Source organism: Macrosteles quadrilineatus, unplaced genomic scaffold (assembly GCF_028750875.1).
Source record: "Macrosteles quadrilineatus isolate MER2022 unplaced genomic scaffold, UCM_ALF_1.0 Scaffold_1__1_contigs__length_201487025, whole genome shotgun sequence".
Lineage (NCBI taxonomy): Eukaryota > Metazoa > Arthropoda > Insecta > Hemiptera > Cicadellidae > Macrosteles > Macrosteles quadrilineatus.
The window spans coordinates 164119084-164135343 of NW_026542594.1; the positions used below are offsets into that span (position 1 = coordinate 164119084).

Sequence of the window (16260 nt, forward strand, 5' to 3'; positions counted from 1 at the left end):
TCTAATGATTTTGTAACATCGCTTCAATACAGTTTGTTGCGAGTGAAAACACAGAAAAACTTAATTTTAATTGGTTTTAATTCTTTCAAACGGGAAATAAAACCAACAATTGAGTTTTCTATTACTGTTTCTGTAACAATGTGAATTTTTAATTACAGCCTTTTTGTTGCAGTGAAGCTTTGTTAAACTGAAATGCTCCTTTGAGCAATTGAAGTGTAATAAAAGTCCCCTTTTATTCCCCACAGGTTCGTAGGACATTTTACTGTCTAGATTTTATTCCTGGTTATAAAATATCGAGACGAAAAGAATTATTATACAATGCGGAGCATATTTTATTCCCCTAGCTTGTCAAAAACTCTTATTATAGGTAAGCGGTGGGAGTAACTATGACAGTTTATGGGGAAAATCATAAGGATTGCACAATAACTTTTGAACCGTATATTTTCAGCAATGAAGGATGGCCATTTCGTTTAGAGTTAAAAGGACTAAAACATAATAAATTGTAGTCAAAAATTTTCAAGTCGTCTTTGTAAAAATACGATTTTTCTGTTTGATAAAGGGTTTAATGGGGAAAATTAACAATAAAAATCAAAAATCAAAATAAACTGCTGGAGATACAATGGATTACACCATAAAACTGAACTTTATAATCCATATAACATGTTTTAACCAAAATCAGGCCACAGGTGTGGTCAGTAGCCATTTACACACTTACAAACACATAAACACACATTATTTTAAAAACTATTTTGTTTTTGTTTAGGGCGAAGCAAAATGTATACTTTAACCCAAAATTCAAACTCGAAAATATGGCAAAACCAACTTTCTCCATACATTGCGAGGAAGTACACTAAGCATTGGATAGTAAAAATACCTCCATTAAGATTTTTACAGTTAAAAAACATTAGGTATTTCTGATGCAATAACAATTTATGCATATTCTTTGAGGTCACATTATCGTAACAAATTAAGCATGTAACTCGTTACTGTTTAAAGCAGCAGTGTTTAATCAGTTTAATCAGCAGGATTTGTGAGACCAACCAAAACAACTTAGGTTTAATGAATTTATCGAATAGTTAGACGATTCAATAACTTGATGAGAGTGATTCGAGTTTTCATGCGTCTGTAACGTGTTTAAGGATTCGTCTGACTTAAGTAGAACAACAAGTCTTACCTCACATATACATAAAATATCATTCACTTGGCATAACAAAACTTCATTCTTTTGTCAAATCCAAAACATTTCGCCACTGTGTTTAATGTTTCGTCATAGTGATCATCGACAAGCATTCTACGTACATTGGAATGGAACATAAATAAATTCTGGGTGTGTATAATCTTTGATAATAAGGGGACGGCTCCCTATCGTATTATAATGATAGCACTTGTCTGACACGGGAGAAGATGCTATCGCGTAGGGACAACAAGTTCGTGTCAAGTAGCGATATATCATCGTTTAACTGGTTGAAGTTAACTTGGCGTGTTAGGTTATAAGGTTTCGTCCGTAAAACTATACAATATAGCTCCGAAACTACTTACTCAAGAATACATACATTATTGTACGTTTTTGTATTGCTCAAATATTACTAGTTATGATGAATCACAGTTTCTGAGATTACGACAGATAGTTCTTGTAGATTCTTTTGTAAGTGACCCGTTAAAATTATTTGATTTCCCACGTCTACGATAAACTGAAGAGATTCCTCCTATTCAAACTGAAGTTTCGTAAAGCTACATGTATGAAACATTATGTGTATGGAACATGAATTTACATATCGTGCAGGTAATTGCATAGCATATTGATAATGTATGATATTATGCTCCTTAGGGCTTCTTGATGTTTGAGGTAGTGCGGGGTTTTACCAGTGAAAGAAAGGTAGTTTTGTTTTTCAATGACTAATTATTACAATCTATATAATCAGTATGAAGGTTGCTTAAAAAATTCCTTCTAAGCCCCTTAAATATTAGCAAGAACATTATTATAAATTCACTGTTACATGGAACATGATACATTAAATGTTCGCTGGAGGCTGACTTTCCTTAAATAAATATTTCAAAAAGATTGCATTTTAATAAAGTTGTTCTTTTTTACTATTACTCTTTTTATTTTTATTTATAATCTTTGTTATTAAACTACATTTTTATTTTTATTTTATTCATCTATTTGATGGTAACAACCATTTACAGTAATATGCTGTATTAGGTAACGTGCTGTAACTGTATCGAACTATTCATACTGATAACTTAGATGGCTAACATTAAGTGTGGCGAGTACCTACTAACATAGACGACATACTTTTACGTGACATTATAAATTTAATAATATTATAATAAATAATACATATGTATGTTTGTCTATGTTATAATAGATCATGTTAAACTTCCCAAAAAATATTGATATTCCTTTGTACTAAAAGATATGAGCTATTAGATTATAAAACATGCAATTCACTTGTACTTAACAGGCTTACGAAGGACTACAATAAACATATACACAGTACATTGTATGTACCAACGACTTCGCAGAGCCCTTAGACTCAGATTTTTTAAATAAAATATGGTGTATTACTCCTCATATTTATTTCGTTAGGTGATGTAATAAGGTTTCCAGGAACTAAATTTTCTAATACTATCATCCACCACTAACAGAATTGGTAAAAAATCTTACTAACCATGAAACATGTTTATTAGTTTTAAGCCGTTTTTCATGCCTTATTGCACTCATGATTAGCACTAAAGTTATGAAAGTATGAGTAAACTAAAATAGGAGATCAGGTTATGAACTCCCAATCTTTTAACACAGTAAACATGATGTGAATAACCACAAATGTAATGTTAACTACAACAAGGATGACTGTGTGTAGACCTAAACGAACTCGCAGTGAACGCTGATCATCTGGCTCAGTGAAGCAGCCTTTACGGTCCATCTGGTAACTCGACAACTCGTCACTTACTTGGCTCTAAAACCAGACCATTCACTACATATATAGAAAGATGGATGAATAAATCCAAAGAGATATTAGTCTACCCAATGAGATTTATTATTTTGAAGATGGTTGGGTTAAATTTAGCAAATCCAATCACATTATTATATCTGGTATTCTTGATTTAATAGATAGATTCAATACTTAAATCAATTTAATACTACATTCAGTAGTTATAAAATAACTATGTTTGAGTATAGTAGTAAAAACGTGGACAGGTAAAAAATCCAATATTTATAAACAAATTATATATATATTTGTTTTAACATTGTACTTCAATGGGTTTATCATTTACGTTAATACTTTTAATACTTTTCATTGAAATGACGACCATACAAAGTAGGTATTTTAAGCCAAGTATAAACGGAGATGAGTTTATTAGTTCGTATCATCATTATCATTATCAATTTGAGATGGAAACTCTAACTAGGTGTATTTTTTTACCCAAATATGAGTGAAGGGTGAGTTTAGACTGTAGTGAGATGATCTAGTTGATGATAAAGCTTATTGACAAAGATCAGCAGTTTCATCAGGCAGGATCTATTTATTTAAAGCCCAATGATCAGGAACAGCTGGGTCAAGTTTCGATCCCTCAAATATCTTTCTCAGGATTGAACTGGTGACCTTTTTTAGTTTTTAGAAAATTCGTAATGACCAAAATGGTATAAGACGTTGATGAATCAATGTTCAGTCTAATTCAATTGTCTGGATTTGTTTACCGACTGAAACTAAGTAATTTTCCAAAATGGTAAATGCTTTATATGTCAAACAATGTTCTCTTTCACACAGAATAGTCTGACTGTATATCTAATTGGTCCTCAAACAGAAATTAGCCCTCTTAAGACCCAGTGTCTGCACTCAGCCAATTTCTCGTTTCTCGGACCACGCCTTGAAGGGTGTGGTCGGCCAGCCCAAATCCAAAATCGTTGGCCTGATTGTTGGCTTTAATAACCCCATATCGACCCAGCCACAACAATCACAGGTGTTCGTCTTTCAGCTCACCTTGTTTTCATTTCCTTTCACCGTCCGGGGTTTGATTAACTTAAAGTTCACAATAGAAACTTATTTTATTTAATCAGAAAAAATCGCACTCGTCGACCATTGTTTCTATTTCATGACGTCATTTAAATATTCTCATTTGTGTGAGTGTGGATTTTTGAATGTGGATTTGACTGACAAGAGCAAATCAATTCCTTCACACCAGTAAATTTGACTTTCCTCAGTAAACATATAAAGAGTTGTGTGACTACATTAGAACATCGAAAAATACTATCACTGACTTTTGATGCTTCAAGTAGACTTCTTAACATATTGTATGCTCAAAAAGCTAGTTTTGGTATATATTTTATGGCCCATAACCCCTAAAGCATTAATGTGGACTAAATACATACTTTATTTTGGAGTCAATTTTACAATCTTTGTTTTACAATTTTTTACGTCGGAGAACAAACAGTAATTGACAAATATCTCTTTCTATTTTGTCGTAATGACTATCTAGTTGGTAAGAAAGCATAAAAAACATCAAGAGTTATATTGGACATAAACTTAAAATGGTCCTCAGTTAATCCTTTAAAAGAGTAAATTTGAATTGAACACAGTCGTTTTACTTAACGTTATTGGTCAGGTCAGGTTAGGTTAGGTTAGGTTAAGTTAGGTTAGGTTAGGTTAAGTTAGGTTAGGTTAGGTTAGGTTAACGTCGTTGAACGGTTTCAGTTTACATTCTGTAAAATCACTTTAAAACGGGTCGGATGATTCCATCAGCTTAGACGAGGAGAACTCAAAGGGTGGAGTTCAGAATTTTAAAAAACAATCTAAAATATATGTTCTCATATTCTAAAGTTTTCTCAACTCAAGTGCGTGCTGAGAGATTTCCAGCGAGGTAAAGCGCCCCGAGGAAAGGTCACTGCAGAAAATGGCACTGGTAAACAACCCCGGATGACATTTTGTGTCGACATTATCGCACGCGCCATCTTTACTCGGGGCCTAAATATTAAAATCAATGCCTCATTCACAAGTCCTAGCGCTGCAGCTTTTGCTTCATTCAAAGCACAAGATAAAATCTTCCTGCTTATGATAAGATACTTTTATACCGCTTTGTTTAACCTTTAAAAGGGTTTCACTGTACAAGTAAGGGTGGAACCACACCCTTTAATACCCGTTGGTAAAAGCAAACCTAAGCTCTTTTGAAATTGCGTTGAATGTTTCTCTGAAGTGATTTTAAAGCCGGCTTACTCTTTCAAGATTAATGATTCGCCTTTCACGCTTGGGGATTCAGCATTAATATTTACTTGGGGTTATTTCTAAACGGTAAATGTAACTGCGGTGGCAGTTTTTGTGTTTAATTATAAACCCCAGTTTAAAGTGAACATTTGTTTCGATGATTGTTTGTTACTTTTATTTTAAATCAAATACTTACTTAATAAAATGTTTAAATTTTTTTTAGTTATCTAGATAAATTTAACTTGAGATCTCTGTTAATTTAAATTACTTAAAAGGTGAAAAATATTAACAAGTTAAATAAAATGTAATACGGTTTAATTTTAGTTAGCAAAACCAGTATTTCTACACCACTACACCAGGGGAATTATTAGTCTAAGAAGTTTTATAAACAATTCTACATTAATCTGAAAACTACAACGATTTATAAGAAAGTGGGGGTGTCATTATTTGATAAAAATAAACAATTAAAATAGATTAAGCTCAATGCATAACTTAAATATAGTGTGTATTTTTACCGAATTTCAGTATTTAAATTTTATACATTTCTACATTATTAGAAATAGCAAATCACGAATCCATTGCAGTGTGCATGAACTCTTCCAAACGCGACAAAAGTTTGTTCCACAATTAAGTTTTATCTGATGGTTGGTTGGCTGGTTTTCGTTTTTAATGCGTTTCAGTCAAGCATTAAGTGTTGGCGTTAAAACCACAATAAGCTATATTTCGACTCTCTTTTTAATCCATTATCTATTTCTTCCATACCCTATTTATAATTTGCATAATATTCTAGTTTCCGCAATACTGATTCTATCATCATTTATGGATATCAGGTGATTACAGTCTTTTTGTATGAGTCAATAACCACACGTTACTGAGATTGTTTGGATAAGGTAGATTAACTAGGATGGTGGACTCCTATACATCGATGGTCATAAGCCACTCCTAGTGAGGGGGAGAAGACTGCATAGTTTCAAAAATAATCGAGTATTCTAGTTTGAATCATATACAGATTCAATTTTTATGACATTGGAATTACCCTTATTTTTAGTTGTAAGCAGATAATTACATCCAAAATAAGTTTTTTTAAAATATTAGATTTAGATGCTTTACCTTAAACGTAACGTTTAGATTACTAAACTATAACTATGCCAAATGTAGATTCATGCAATTGACATTTAATCCTCTTCTGCAAAGTTATCGGGGAAAAGGTGAGGGCAAACTAGTGCAGTGGATTTCTCAAACTCTTGCGTGCTTCTAGTCTAATTATTTTCTTCTTTAACTCGAAGCACTAAACCACTGCTATTCTAAAACACGTACTCACGCAACATTAATAGTTGGTGTCACTATAAAACCATGTTTATAGAAACGGTTGACGATCTAAGGAGCTAGAATGAATTATTGTCTTGTCCAATATTCTTTCAACATAGGGATTGTAAGAAACACATTATGTGGAATCGGATCTCATAGCATTACCTTCAGTACAGTAACTACAGAATGTCTGGTCAAAGTCTGTTCAACCAGCTTCCTTACTTAGTTTCTATTTGTGGCGACTTTAGTAGTGCCAAAACCTTCTTTTGTGCATTAGCTCTGGTGACAGTTATGGTGAGAGTAGAACCTAACCCTCTGGTGTATGTTTTAGCTTTGGTGACAGTTATGGTGACAGCAGAACCTAACCCTCTGGTGTATGTTTTAGCTCTGGTGACAGTTATGGTGAGAGCAGAACCTAACCCTCTGGTGTATGTTTTAGCTTTGGTGACAGTTATGGTGACAGCAGAACCTAACCCTCTGGTGTATGTTTAAGCTTTGGTGACAGTTATGGTGACAGCAGAACCTAACCCTCTGGTGTATGTTTTAGCTTTGGTGACAGTTATGGTGACAGCAGAACCTAACCCTCTGGTGTATGTTTTAGCTCTGGTGACAGTTATGGTGAGAGCAGAACCTAACCCTCTGGTGTATGTTTTAGCTTTGGTGACAGTTATGGTGACAGCAGAACCTAACCCTCTGGTGTATGTTTAAGCTCTGGTGACAGTTATGGTGATAGCAGAACCTAACCCTCTGATGTATGTTTAAGCTCTGGTGACAGTTATGGTGACAGCAGAACCTAACCCTCTGGTGTATGTTTTAGCTCTGGTGACAGTTATGGTGATAGCAGAACCTAACCCTCTGGTGTATGTTTTAGCTCTGGTGACAGTTATGGTGACAGCAGAACCTAACCCTCTCCAGGGCCTAGAGACGGACGAAGGCTCATACCGCAAGTTGTGTCCTCCCATGGACAATGTTCCTCAGCCTGCTGAGAGGATCAACACAACTATGCTACTCCACCGCCTCCGTGCCGAGATGCGGAAGAACACCATGAGCCAAGGACCGCCTATAGATGCCTTCATCATCACCACAGACGATGACCATCAGGTGGGTGTAAACAAATTGGTTAGAATATACAAATAGATTGTCAAAAGCTATGAAAAAAAACTTAGAAAATAATGGCAAAATCAGATTTTAATTCAACGACCTAAGCTGTATTGAATGAAATTTAGTACATATTTATATATTTATAGAGGTCGATTCAAATCCTAACATCTCCTATTATTGCATGTTATGGTATTGGTATGTTTTTGTAGTCCAAAATTTATTGCAGCTTTTATCATTTTCCTCTTAAAATATCATAGTTTACTCCCGACGCAGACGCACGATAAAGATTGTTGACAAGCTAATTGGAAAAGTATGTGTCAGATTGCTGATACCATTTATTTGTTTTATTTGACGTGGTCTTACAAGTTAATTGCGATCAATTAAAGATAATTACGTACAATATGTATCCAATGTAAATACACTTAATACTGCCCGTTCCTTATCTGGGTGAACGTTGCACTACGTTATATCGCTGCATACACCATTACATATATTTTGACAAAAAATGTCAACTTACTCGTGGTTACATGAATATAATTCAGCAGGTTTAAAGGGAGACATAAATGTACTGTGTCCATCAGTTGGAGGGTCTTGCCAGCTTTTATATTCTCACTCAACCTTTCAACCTCTCCACTCTCTCTCAAGTACACTCCAACCCTTCCTCTGAGTTCTTGACACTTCCCCTATACACATCACCCATCTCCCCTCCAACGTTTGTACAGTGCATTCTCCAATCAACTTTGGAATTTTTCATTACCAGAAGAACATAGTGGAAAACATATTCCTTGTATCCACGAACTTTTTTCTCCCCTATGGATACTGTAATTCTTTATAAAAAATATATCAAATGTTTATTTATTGTTACGTTATATATTTGCTACTAGAAAGTGAGATTTTATCGGTTGGCAAAGCACCAATAGTCAGCTGATCCTAGCGGCTGTTCCTGACCTCATCGTGTTGCAGTAGTCTGGTCTTTGTTTGGCTATTTTCGCTCTGGCCATGCCATTGACTCACAGACCGCCCAATGATTGTTGAATCCAAACGACAAGGACTTGTATCATGTGATATGATTAATTTTACTATCCCATACATAATTTTATTGACATACACTATTCCAATTTTGTACGCAACATGTGAATAGGTCGTTAGCTAGAAGGGTCTCATGAAATAGGAATATCTAATTCAATTCGTGTTCCATATTTTACCAGTTATGTGAATATCCAGGTACCAATATTATTGGAGTGTTAATTGGTTTCCAAGCAATACCTTGTTACAATACTGTATTTTATGCTTATGAAAGATTGTGTGATACAGGAAAATTAACCCATAAATCATAATTAATTTTGTAATAATAATGTTTACTGTTCCTGGCTAAAACATACGGGGTGTTCAAAAATACTTCGTTTGCCCTGCAGGTCCAGTTTATGCATACAAATCCTCAAACTCTTTTACATTGAAAACCAAACTCACCACTTAAAGAGTTTTAAAAATATCTTAAAAATGGCCAAGTGGATGTTAAATCTTAACATGGATGTTTGAATTCAAAGTTAATCAAACTAGTAATTAGACGATATCACATTCCAAAGTTTCTAATTTTGTTCAACAAAAATTATTTTGTTACTAAATGTACTATTGGCTATGTTTAATGTATCATTTTGTCAGAAATTTAAAGGAGAGATTTAATATACAAAAAAATCGTTTGCACTTTTAGTCTAACTCTGAAAAATCTTAATGGATGGTGGTAGGTAAACAAAATTATTTCAAAGACAAAGTGTATTATTACTTAAATTTGAAAAATGAAGGTTGTTTTAGTTATGAAATAGAATTATCGATTTTTTTAATAAGTCAAATATTCTATTTTTCTTTTTGACAACCAATATGGACCGCCAAATACCAAAAGAACAATGTCACCTTTGATCATTTACATTCGTTGTTTTTTCTGCTCCATCTTACACTTTAATTATTCATCGTAATGAACAAATTACCATTTAAAATAATAGTTGTTAAGCGCAGCAAAGTGCGCCGGGTAACGGCTAGTATTAGATATATGTACTCTTTTTTATTTTTTTGCCCTTCTGGTACGTTTTTTCAGGGATGAAACTTCACTTGAACCAGCAATTTTGACGTTCGCGTCGTTGACTACTTCTTCTTGAATATCCTGTGCATTTTCAGTTTATGTTCCTGGAACAGGATATTGCAAGTCCTGCATTTCTTCCTGATTATACTCTCTGATTTTCTTATATAAATATTTCTTCCATTGTTATGTCAGCCCGTATCATTTCTCTGGCTTAATTTCTTGGGGAAATCAATGGGACGTTCTATATCCATAGTTATAAGACGTTTTTCTTGAAGGTCACCTAATCTAACTTTTACATGAACCACACCTTTACTTTGCAATTGAAATTAAAATGGCTTAACTCTGTAATCCCTTTTATTGTCTTCCATTTTTTTATTTCCAAAATAACCTAGACAGTCAAAAATGTGAACAAAAGCTTCGTCGTGCTCTGTCCCAGTTACAATTAATTGCTTTGTTAAGGCCTGTGTTGGTTGAGTTTTTAACTATATCTGCTTTTTGGCCTAAAGAAGTTGCTTTGCCCTTCCTAAATTTCTTGTTAAATAATCTAATAGCCAAGTCACATCCAATCATTGTATGACCTACTGAAAGGAAGGAGAGTATGATTGAATCATTTAATCCTTTTAAAACCCTCCATGACAAATAACCCATTAAGATTTTGTTTTTATTTCGGCTTACACAATTATATATGCATGTAATGTCAGATGTTTTCACCTAAACTGTGCTGTTCTAAGTAATAATCAAGAAACCTTACTATAGCGTTTGCACCTTGCGACGCTACCTTCTGCACTGGAAAAATAAATATCAAAAGTGCAGTCGCAACCGTTTGCCGGGGATAGCTCAGCCTACAATGGCTGGGTAAAGTTCCAGGGTCTGCGATAAGGTCAGGGAAACCACTAGGCCAAAAGCCGGGTCTAACCGGTATAGGACTGGCTCATACACGCGCACTGTGAACAAGTCAAAAACAAGTCACCAAAACAAACGTGCAATAATCACTACCAGGCCTACGCAGATTCTCCACACTCCTAGGGGGTCGTTGCTGACTACGCAACTCGGGCTTCGTCCTAACTATCCGATAGTTAAGCCCAGAGTGCCTAAAACACGGTGAGTTACACGACGACTTGCCAATAAAAACCACAACGCGTGTTATCACCAGGCGGGGTCTACTAGGCCACTATAATCCAATACACAACTCTATTGCCCAAGCTAACAACCAAACAGTTTACTCAATAATAATACCAGATAACAATACAAGTGCACTATAGATAGAGTGACTACACCACTAGTAGCTGGTCTCAATAAATACCAAGCCAAACAAGCAAAGCTAAATGGCAATCGCACTACTATTAAATTATTGAGCTACTTAGTAACAGATAAATAAATATTAAATACGTTCCAAACACTAGATAAATATATTATCTGATAGCCGGTACTCCGCTATCCAAGCTACCAAGATAACGTGTTGGATTACCAAACAAGCTGTTCAGGTTAAATTAAAATAAACAAATGTATAAACAATAACAACCCTACTACTGCTACTGCTACAACTACCAACTTTATGTTACTTAGCTGGGCTTCTGTTAATAGGCTAATAATATTAGCTACTAGCCTACTGGCCACGTGTTTCCAACTACGCACGCTAAATCGTGCAGCCTAGGTTTGTCGGGCCTCAGAGTTATTAGTAATAAAACTAACTCTTGGTACGACACAAAATAATTACTACTACAGTCAATAAATTATATTATTTGCGCTCTAGCACCTGCCCAGAACCGTCAGGAATACACTTTAATATTATTCCTGACTAATATAAATCCTAACTATCGTCAGGCTTTGACTAGCACGGTTACAACTCAACCAATGAAATCAGAGATGAATGTTTTAGTAACAACTATCAGCTCTTAAACCAAAATGTAAGGAACGTCGTCCACTCACCAACAGTGGGTCCCAACACCCAACTTAATCACCGACACTCACTGTCACCTCACACAACACCAACCACGACGACACCGATGTCACCCAAATCACTGGACGTCTCACTAGACACACGCTAACTCTTCCTTACTGCTCGAGATCCACGACTAGAATGTCCTTCTCGGCTATCCAGTAGTCCCAGGATACCCAAGCTTATCCGAACTGATAAGCCGGGTCAAAGGGCGCTAGCCAGGTTCGCCGCCGCCGCTCGCTTTCCTCAACAGACGCGCGGCCCAAATAGCAAATATTTACCCCCCTAGGAAAAATAACTCGTTACAACCTTTCGAAGCCTAATAGCTTAGGGAATTTAAAAGTTGAGGTGTCTTTTGCCCGTACCATTACTAAAAACACATACTTTGTAGGGAGTAAGAAAATAGATTGGGCCTGGCTGTTGTCAATCAAAGAGATGCACTTGTAAAATCAAAGCTGTAATGTATTGTTCTATTATATGAATTTGGTACTGTATTTCTGTTCCATTTTCACTATGTTTAATTAAATCGTTGTTAAATCTTTAGCAATGTCACTTATTAAAGTTGTATACACGGTTCTTTCAACATTAACAACATTATTGTGATCCTGGAATTGTTTTATAGGTTCTGCCTTTTCTGACTCAGAACATCCTCTAAGTTTAGAGAATGTTGTCATGCTTTTCTGGCAAAACTCGCACAGATCAGACCGTGGCTTCATTATGACGACATCCGGACAGAATGTATTGCAAATAGATCTAATTGCCACAAACTTCTTTGATGCATCAACGCATGCTTGTTTGTATTTTCTATACAATGAAGTTTTTTATTCAGACGAGGGATGACGTCTAACTATAGTCTTATGATTGGCTAAACGATGTTTAATAATGGTGCCAATAGATTTCGGTTTTACATTCTCACAAAAGTAGATCTCTTGTAAAAAGTTTATTTATGGACTATTTTTCGAGAAATATCACTTTGGACAGTTTTAATAGCTGCCATTTTGGAATAAAGGTTTAAAACTTTACATAACTGTTTTACCATTTCTTACAATCAACGTGTCATTCGATTTAGAATAGCGCTTTAAATGGTTTTGGTCTCTTCGAGTAGTGTTTATTTTTATAAAGAAACGCTAACCCTTGAGCTTGTTTCCTGTTTGAGGGTTATAATTAAACTAACTTCATTAAAATCAAATATACACATATTTTTTACTAAATCTAATACAACTAAACATGAACTAGGTTGAATTAATTTTAACACAAAGTAATATTGCTATTTATAAACTACAATAATAAAATAATGACAAACTTGTGTGCCTGTTTTAAACTCAGACACGTGCATTAAATTTATCTGATACAAACTTTATTCATCAGAATAAATTGTTTCACATTGTGTTGGCGCAAGTATTGATATAAATGTGATAAATTGGTCCAGTATTTTATAGTTTATTCGTGCGTCCAATTTGTTACGAGGATGAAATAGTATGCATTAGAGCAACTAACTGACTACAAGCATCTTACCTAAGTCTTATCTTGGTGAAATATAGCTTTTTCACCCTTTTAGAAGTTTTCCTGGGTATTAATTCTCAAAACACAAAATTGGCACTTCCTCAAATGTATACAGATATTATACACGAATTACAAAGTCCTCTCAGAGCCAGGCACACAAAACAAACATATTCATTAGTAGATACGGAGTAAAGTTATCAAATTGTAGCCAATTGTAGTGAATATATGTAGCGATATTTCACGCACGTGAGCGACGGCCACAAGATCACTTCTCTGGCGATCGACCAAGTGCGGTCTCTGTGATTTGTTTTGGTTACAAGTTAAACCATTTTATTGGCCAAGACGGATTCAGATCTGCTGACCTTGCACCCTGGTTATTGTGAAGTCAAAGTAAACCTATGTGTATTTATTTTGTATCACATTGAAAATGTACAACGTGTCTAAATAGTTATTTGTGTAACTAGTTGTTGAAGTGGCACTTTGCTGCACACGAGAGAAATGTTTACGCACAATAGCCGTAGGCGAGTGTGGAAAGTTTCTCGAGTGCAGCAAAGGCAGTTTCCACTCGTGTTACACATTATATTTTTCCTACAGTTACTATAAATCATATAAATAATTAGTCTTCCAAACACTGTATAACACGTTTTTAGGTTAGGTTAAATCCAAACATTTAACGAAACGCTGCACCAGCTAATCGTAGTCGTAATATCTTGAAGTGTTGCCAACTTATTTTCAAGCGTAGACGGATTACGTACATAATAAAATCACACTGTTTTGTGTTGTTTGGTTGAAATACTGGTGTGTGCAAAAGTAAAAACTGTGCGTCAAAGAAGGGATTTCTGTTCTATAATCTGTATGCTGTGGTGTTTATAGTGTCAAACTACACCTACATAGCCGATTAATTACAACAATATAATATCAGATTTGGTTGTGTCACAACCCTAAAGGTTCTTTTATGGTGTTTGGGTGTGAAAATTATGCGCAAAACGTGCGCAAGGTGTAGTTTGTATAACTGACTTCTTGTTGAAAACTTACCAAGTAAATAATGATTATTTTTGTGTCCTTTTGCATTTAAACGTGTACATGGGCCTTGAATGGTGCCGGGAACGTACCAGACAAAGTAACCTAAGGGATGAGCCAGACACTAAAGGAGAAAAATGCTTGGATTAATAGGCAGGCATTGGTGGCGGCAATAGGGTGCGAACCCAAGGCATCAATAACTGGTTTTCACAGGCATCTCTCTATCGATTTTTTCTACCCGTCTTTTTAGCTTCATAGCTCATAAAATATGTTCTCCATTTTGATTTAAAGAATTGATAAGGTAACATGAGGAAATATCTAATAAAAATATCCTTTGTATAGTTCAATTGGTTACACTTTTAATATTTTAATTTGCAAAGTGATTGTACTTAAATAAGGCTTATATGCAACTATCATTCCCTTGATTTGGGAACCTTCCAAATATTTTTTTACCGTCTATGAAAGTAAATTTTTGGAGCTAAAACCCCGTGAAAATTGGTAATCGTAGTGGTAATCTGCTTTTCAATCTTAGTAAACCGATTACATGCAGGTGATGAAGAGATTTGCATCCATAATACCTTCATGAGACCATCATAGCTCTAATATGGAAAATAACACTGTCCACAAATTGTTTAATCTAAAAATTTCGTTCTAAAAGTATTTGTTTATAACTTCTTGATTATAGGTTTTGCTACATTATGACATATTTCTTTGTAATGCGTAATGTCCCATCTTTCGTTCCAGGAACTTAAGGTTACGTTTGAATTTTTTTATCTACATAAATCACAGTAATAAAGACATTCTTTTGAACTATTTAGAAGTTTTGTTTGTTTTATGATAACGTTCTCTTTTCTACTACGTGTCTCTGAAGTGTTATTTTGAAGTCAACACTAACAAAACTGTTTTCGGTTTTACTGCTTTATCTGTAACAGCTCATTAAATTATTTATTTTAATACTATACTTTTGTTTTTGTAATAATTCCGTTACAATGTTTGTGCTTTTACAAACCCCTTTTGGATCTTAAGATCTTTAGATTCATACTCAATTATTTCTTAGGGTAATAAAGGGGCCTTCTTCATCTTTTAAAAGCACATATGAATGCTGACTGCGTCAATTTTGACGATAAATCGCTCATTTTCTGAATACTAGAAACACTAAAAGTTTACGACCAAAAATATACTCACAAATCTTGTTTTCATAGAACAGATTCCTATTACATTCGAAAATAACATTATGCAATCGAGTTAGTGAAATGTGTTTATTTGCAAATGTAGAATAAATTGACATGAAATGTATTTGTATGAACAAAATGTTATTAAAAGTGTTTGTAGTTTGAAACTATCAAAATGTAATATTTTTGATAAAATCAATAAAATATGCAAGCTGAAAAACAACCAACACCGTACTGTTCCGGAAAACCAAGAGCTGATTTCCCCAATTCGCTCCGTTGAAAAACATTTCAGAATTCTTAATATATTCAGTTTAATATCAAAAATAAATTATGCAAGCACTGAATAAAATATCAGTCTGAAGGCCTGGTAGGTCTGGGTTTGCTATTTACTTCGCAGCTGTAAGTCTACGAGCTGCTGTTGTTATAAGTTGTGTTATATTGTAAGAGCTCATTACTCTATGTTGTTCCTTTTGTACTTTATAAGCAATGACGTGGAGTTTATTCTTTGTTTTTCTTATTCATGGATTTTGGAGCGAAACCGTTAATTCGCTCTCTCTGATTTTGGCCTTCAAATAGAGAACATGTAATCTGTAAATCGATATTGTGTGAAGTTAATAAAAGTTATGTAGAACCAGTAAAATCTGTATATTTATTAATAAAGCCCCACTTGCAACTAAATAAGTAATTAAATGAATACAAATTAGAATATGGCGCAGTCTAAATCATTGCAAGTGGGTGAAGATGTTAAGAAAAAGCCTTGTAAGTAATTAAGCCTAATTGGTAAGTACAATGAAAGCATGGCGAGCATCGGATTTTTTAAACCGCCAGAACCATTAAATATCACAGAAAATGTTGCTCATGAATGGACTATATTTAAACAACAATTTCTTCTCTTTCTAAAAGCTACAGAGGCTGGGAGTAAAAGTGATGAAATTA

The 16260-nt window shown here is 34.5% G+C and overlaps 1 protein-coding gene across 1 annotated transcript in view; it reads left to right on the forward strand.

Annotated features, from left to right (window-relative positions):
• LOC128988877 (xaa-Pro aminopeptidase 1-like) overlaps positions 1–16260 on the forward strand; it is a 55506-nt gene that overhangs the window by 6234 nt on the left and 33012 nt on the right. The window contains exon 2 of the mRNA XM_054410621.1: positions 7384–7613. Within this exon, the coding sequence (XP_054266596.1) occupies positions 7384–7613 (230 nt within the window). The remainder of the gene's footprint in view (positions 1–7383; positions 7614–16260) is intronic.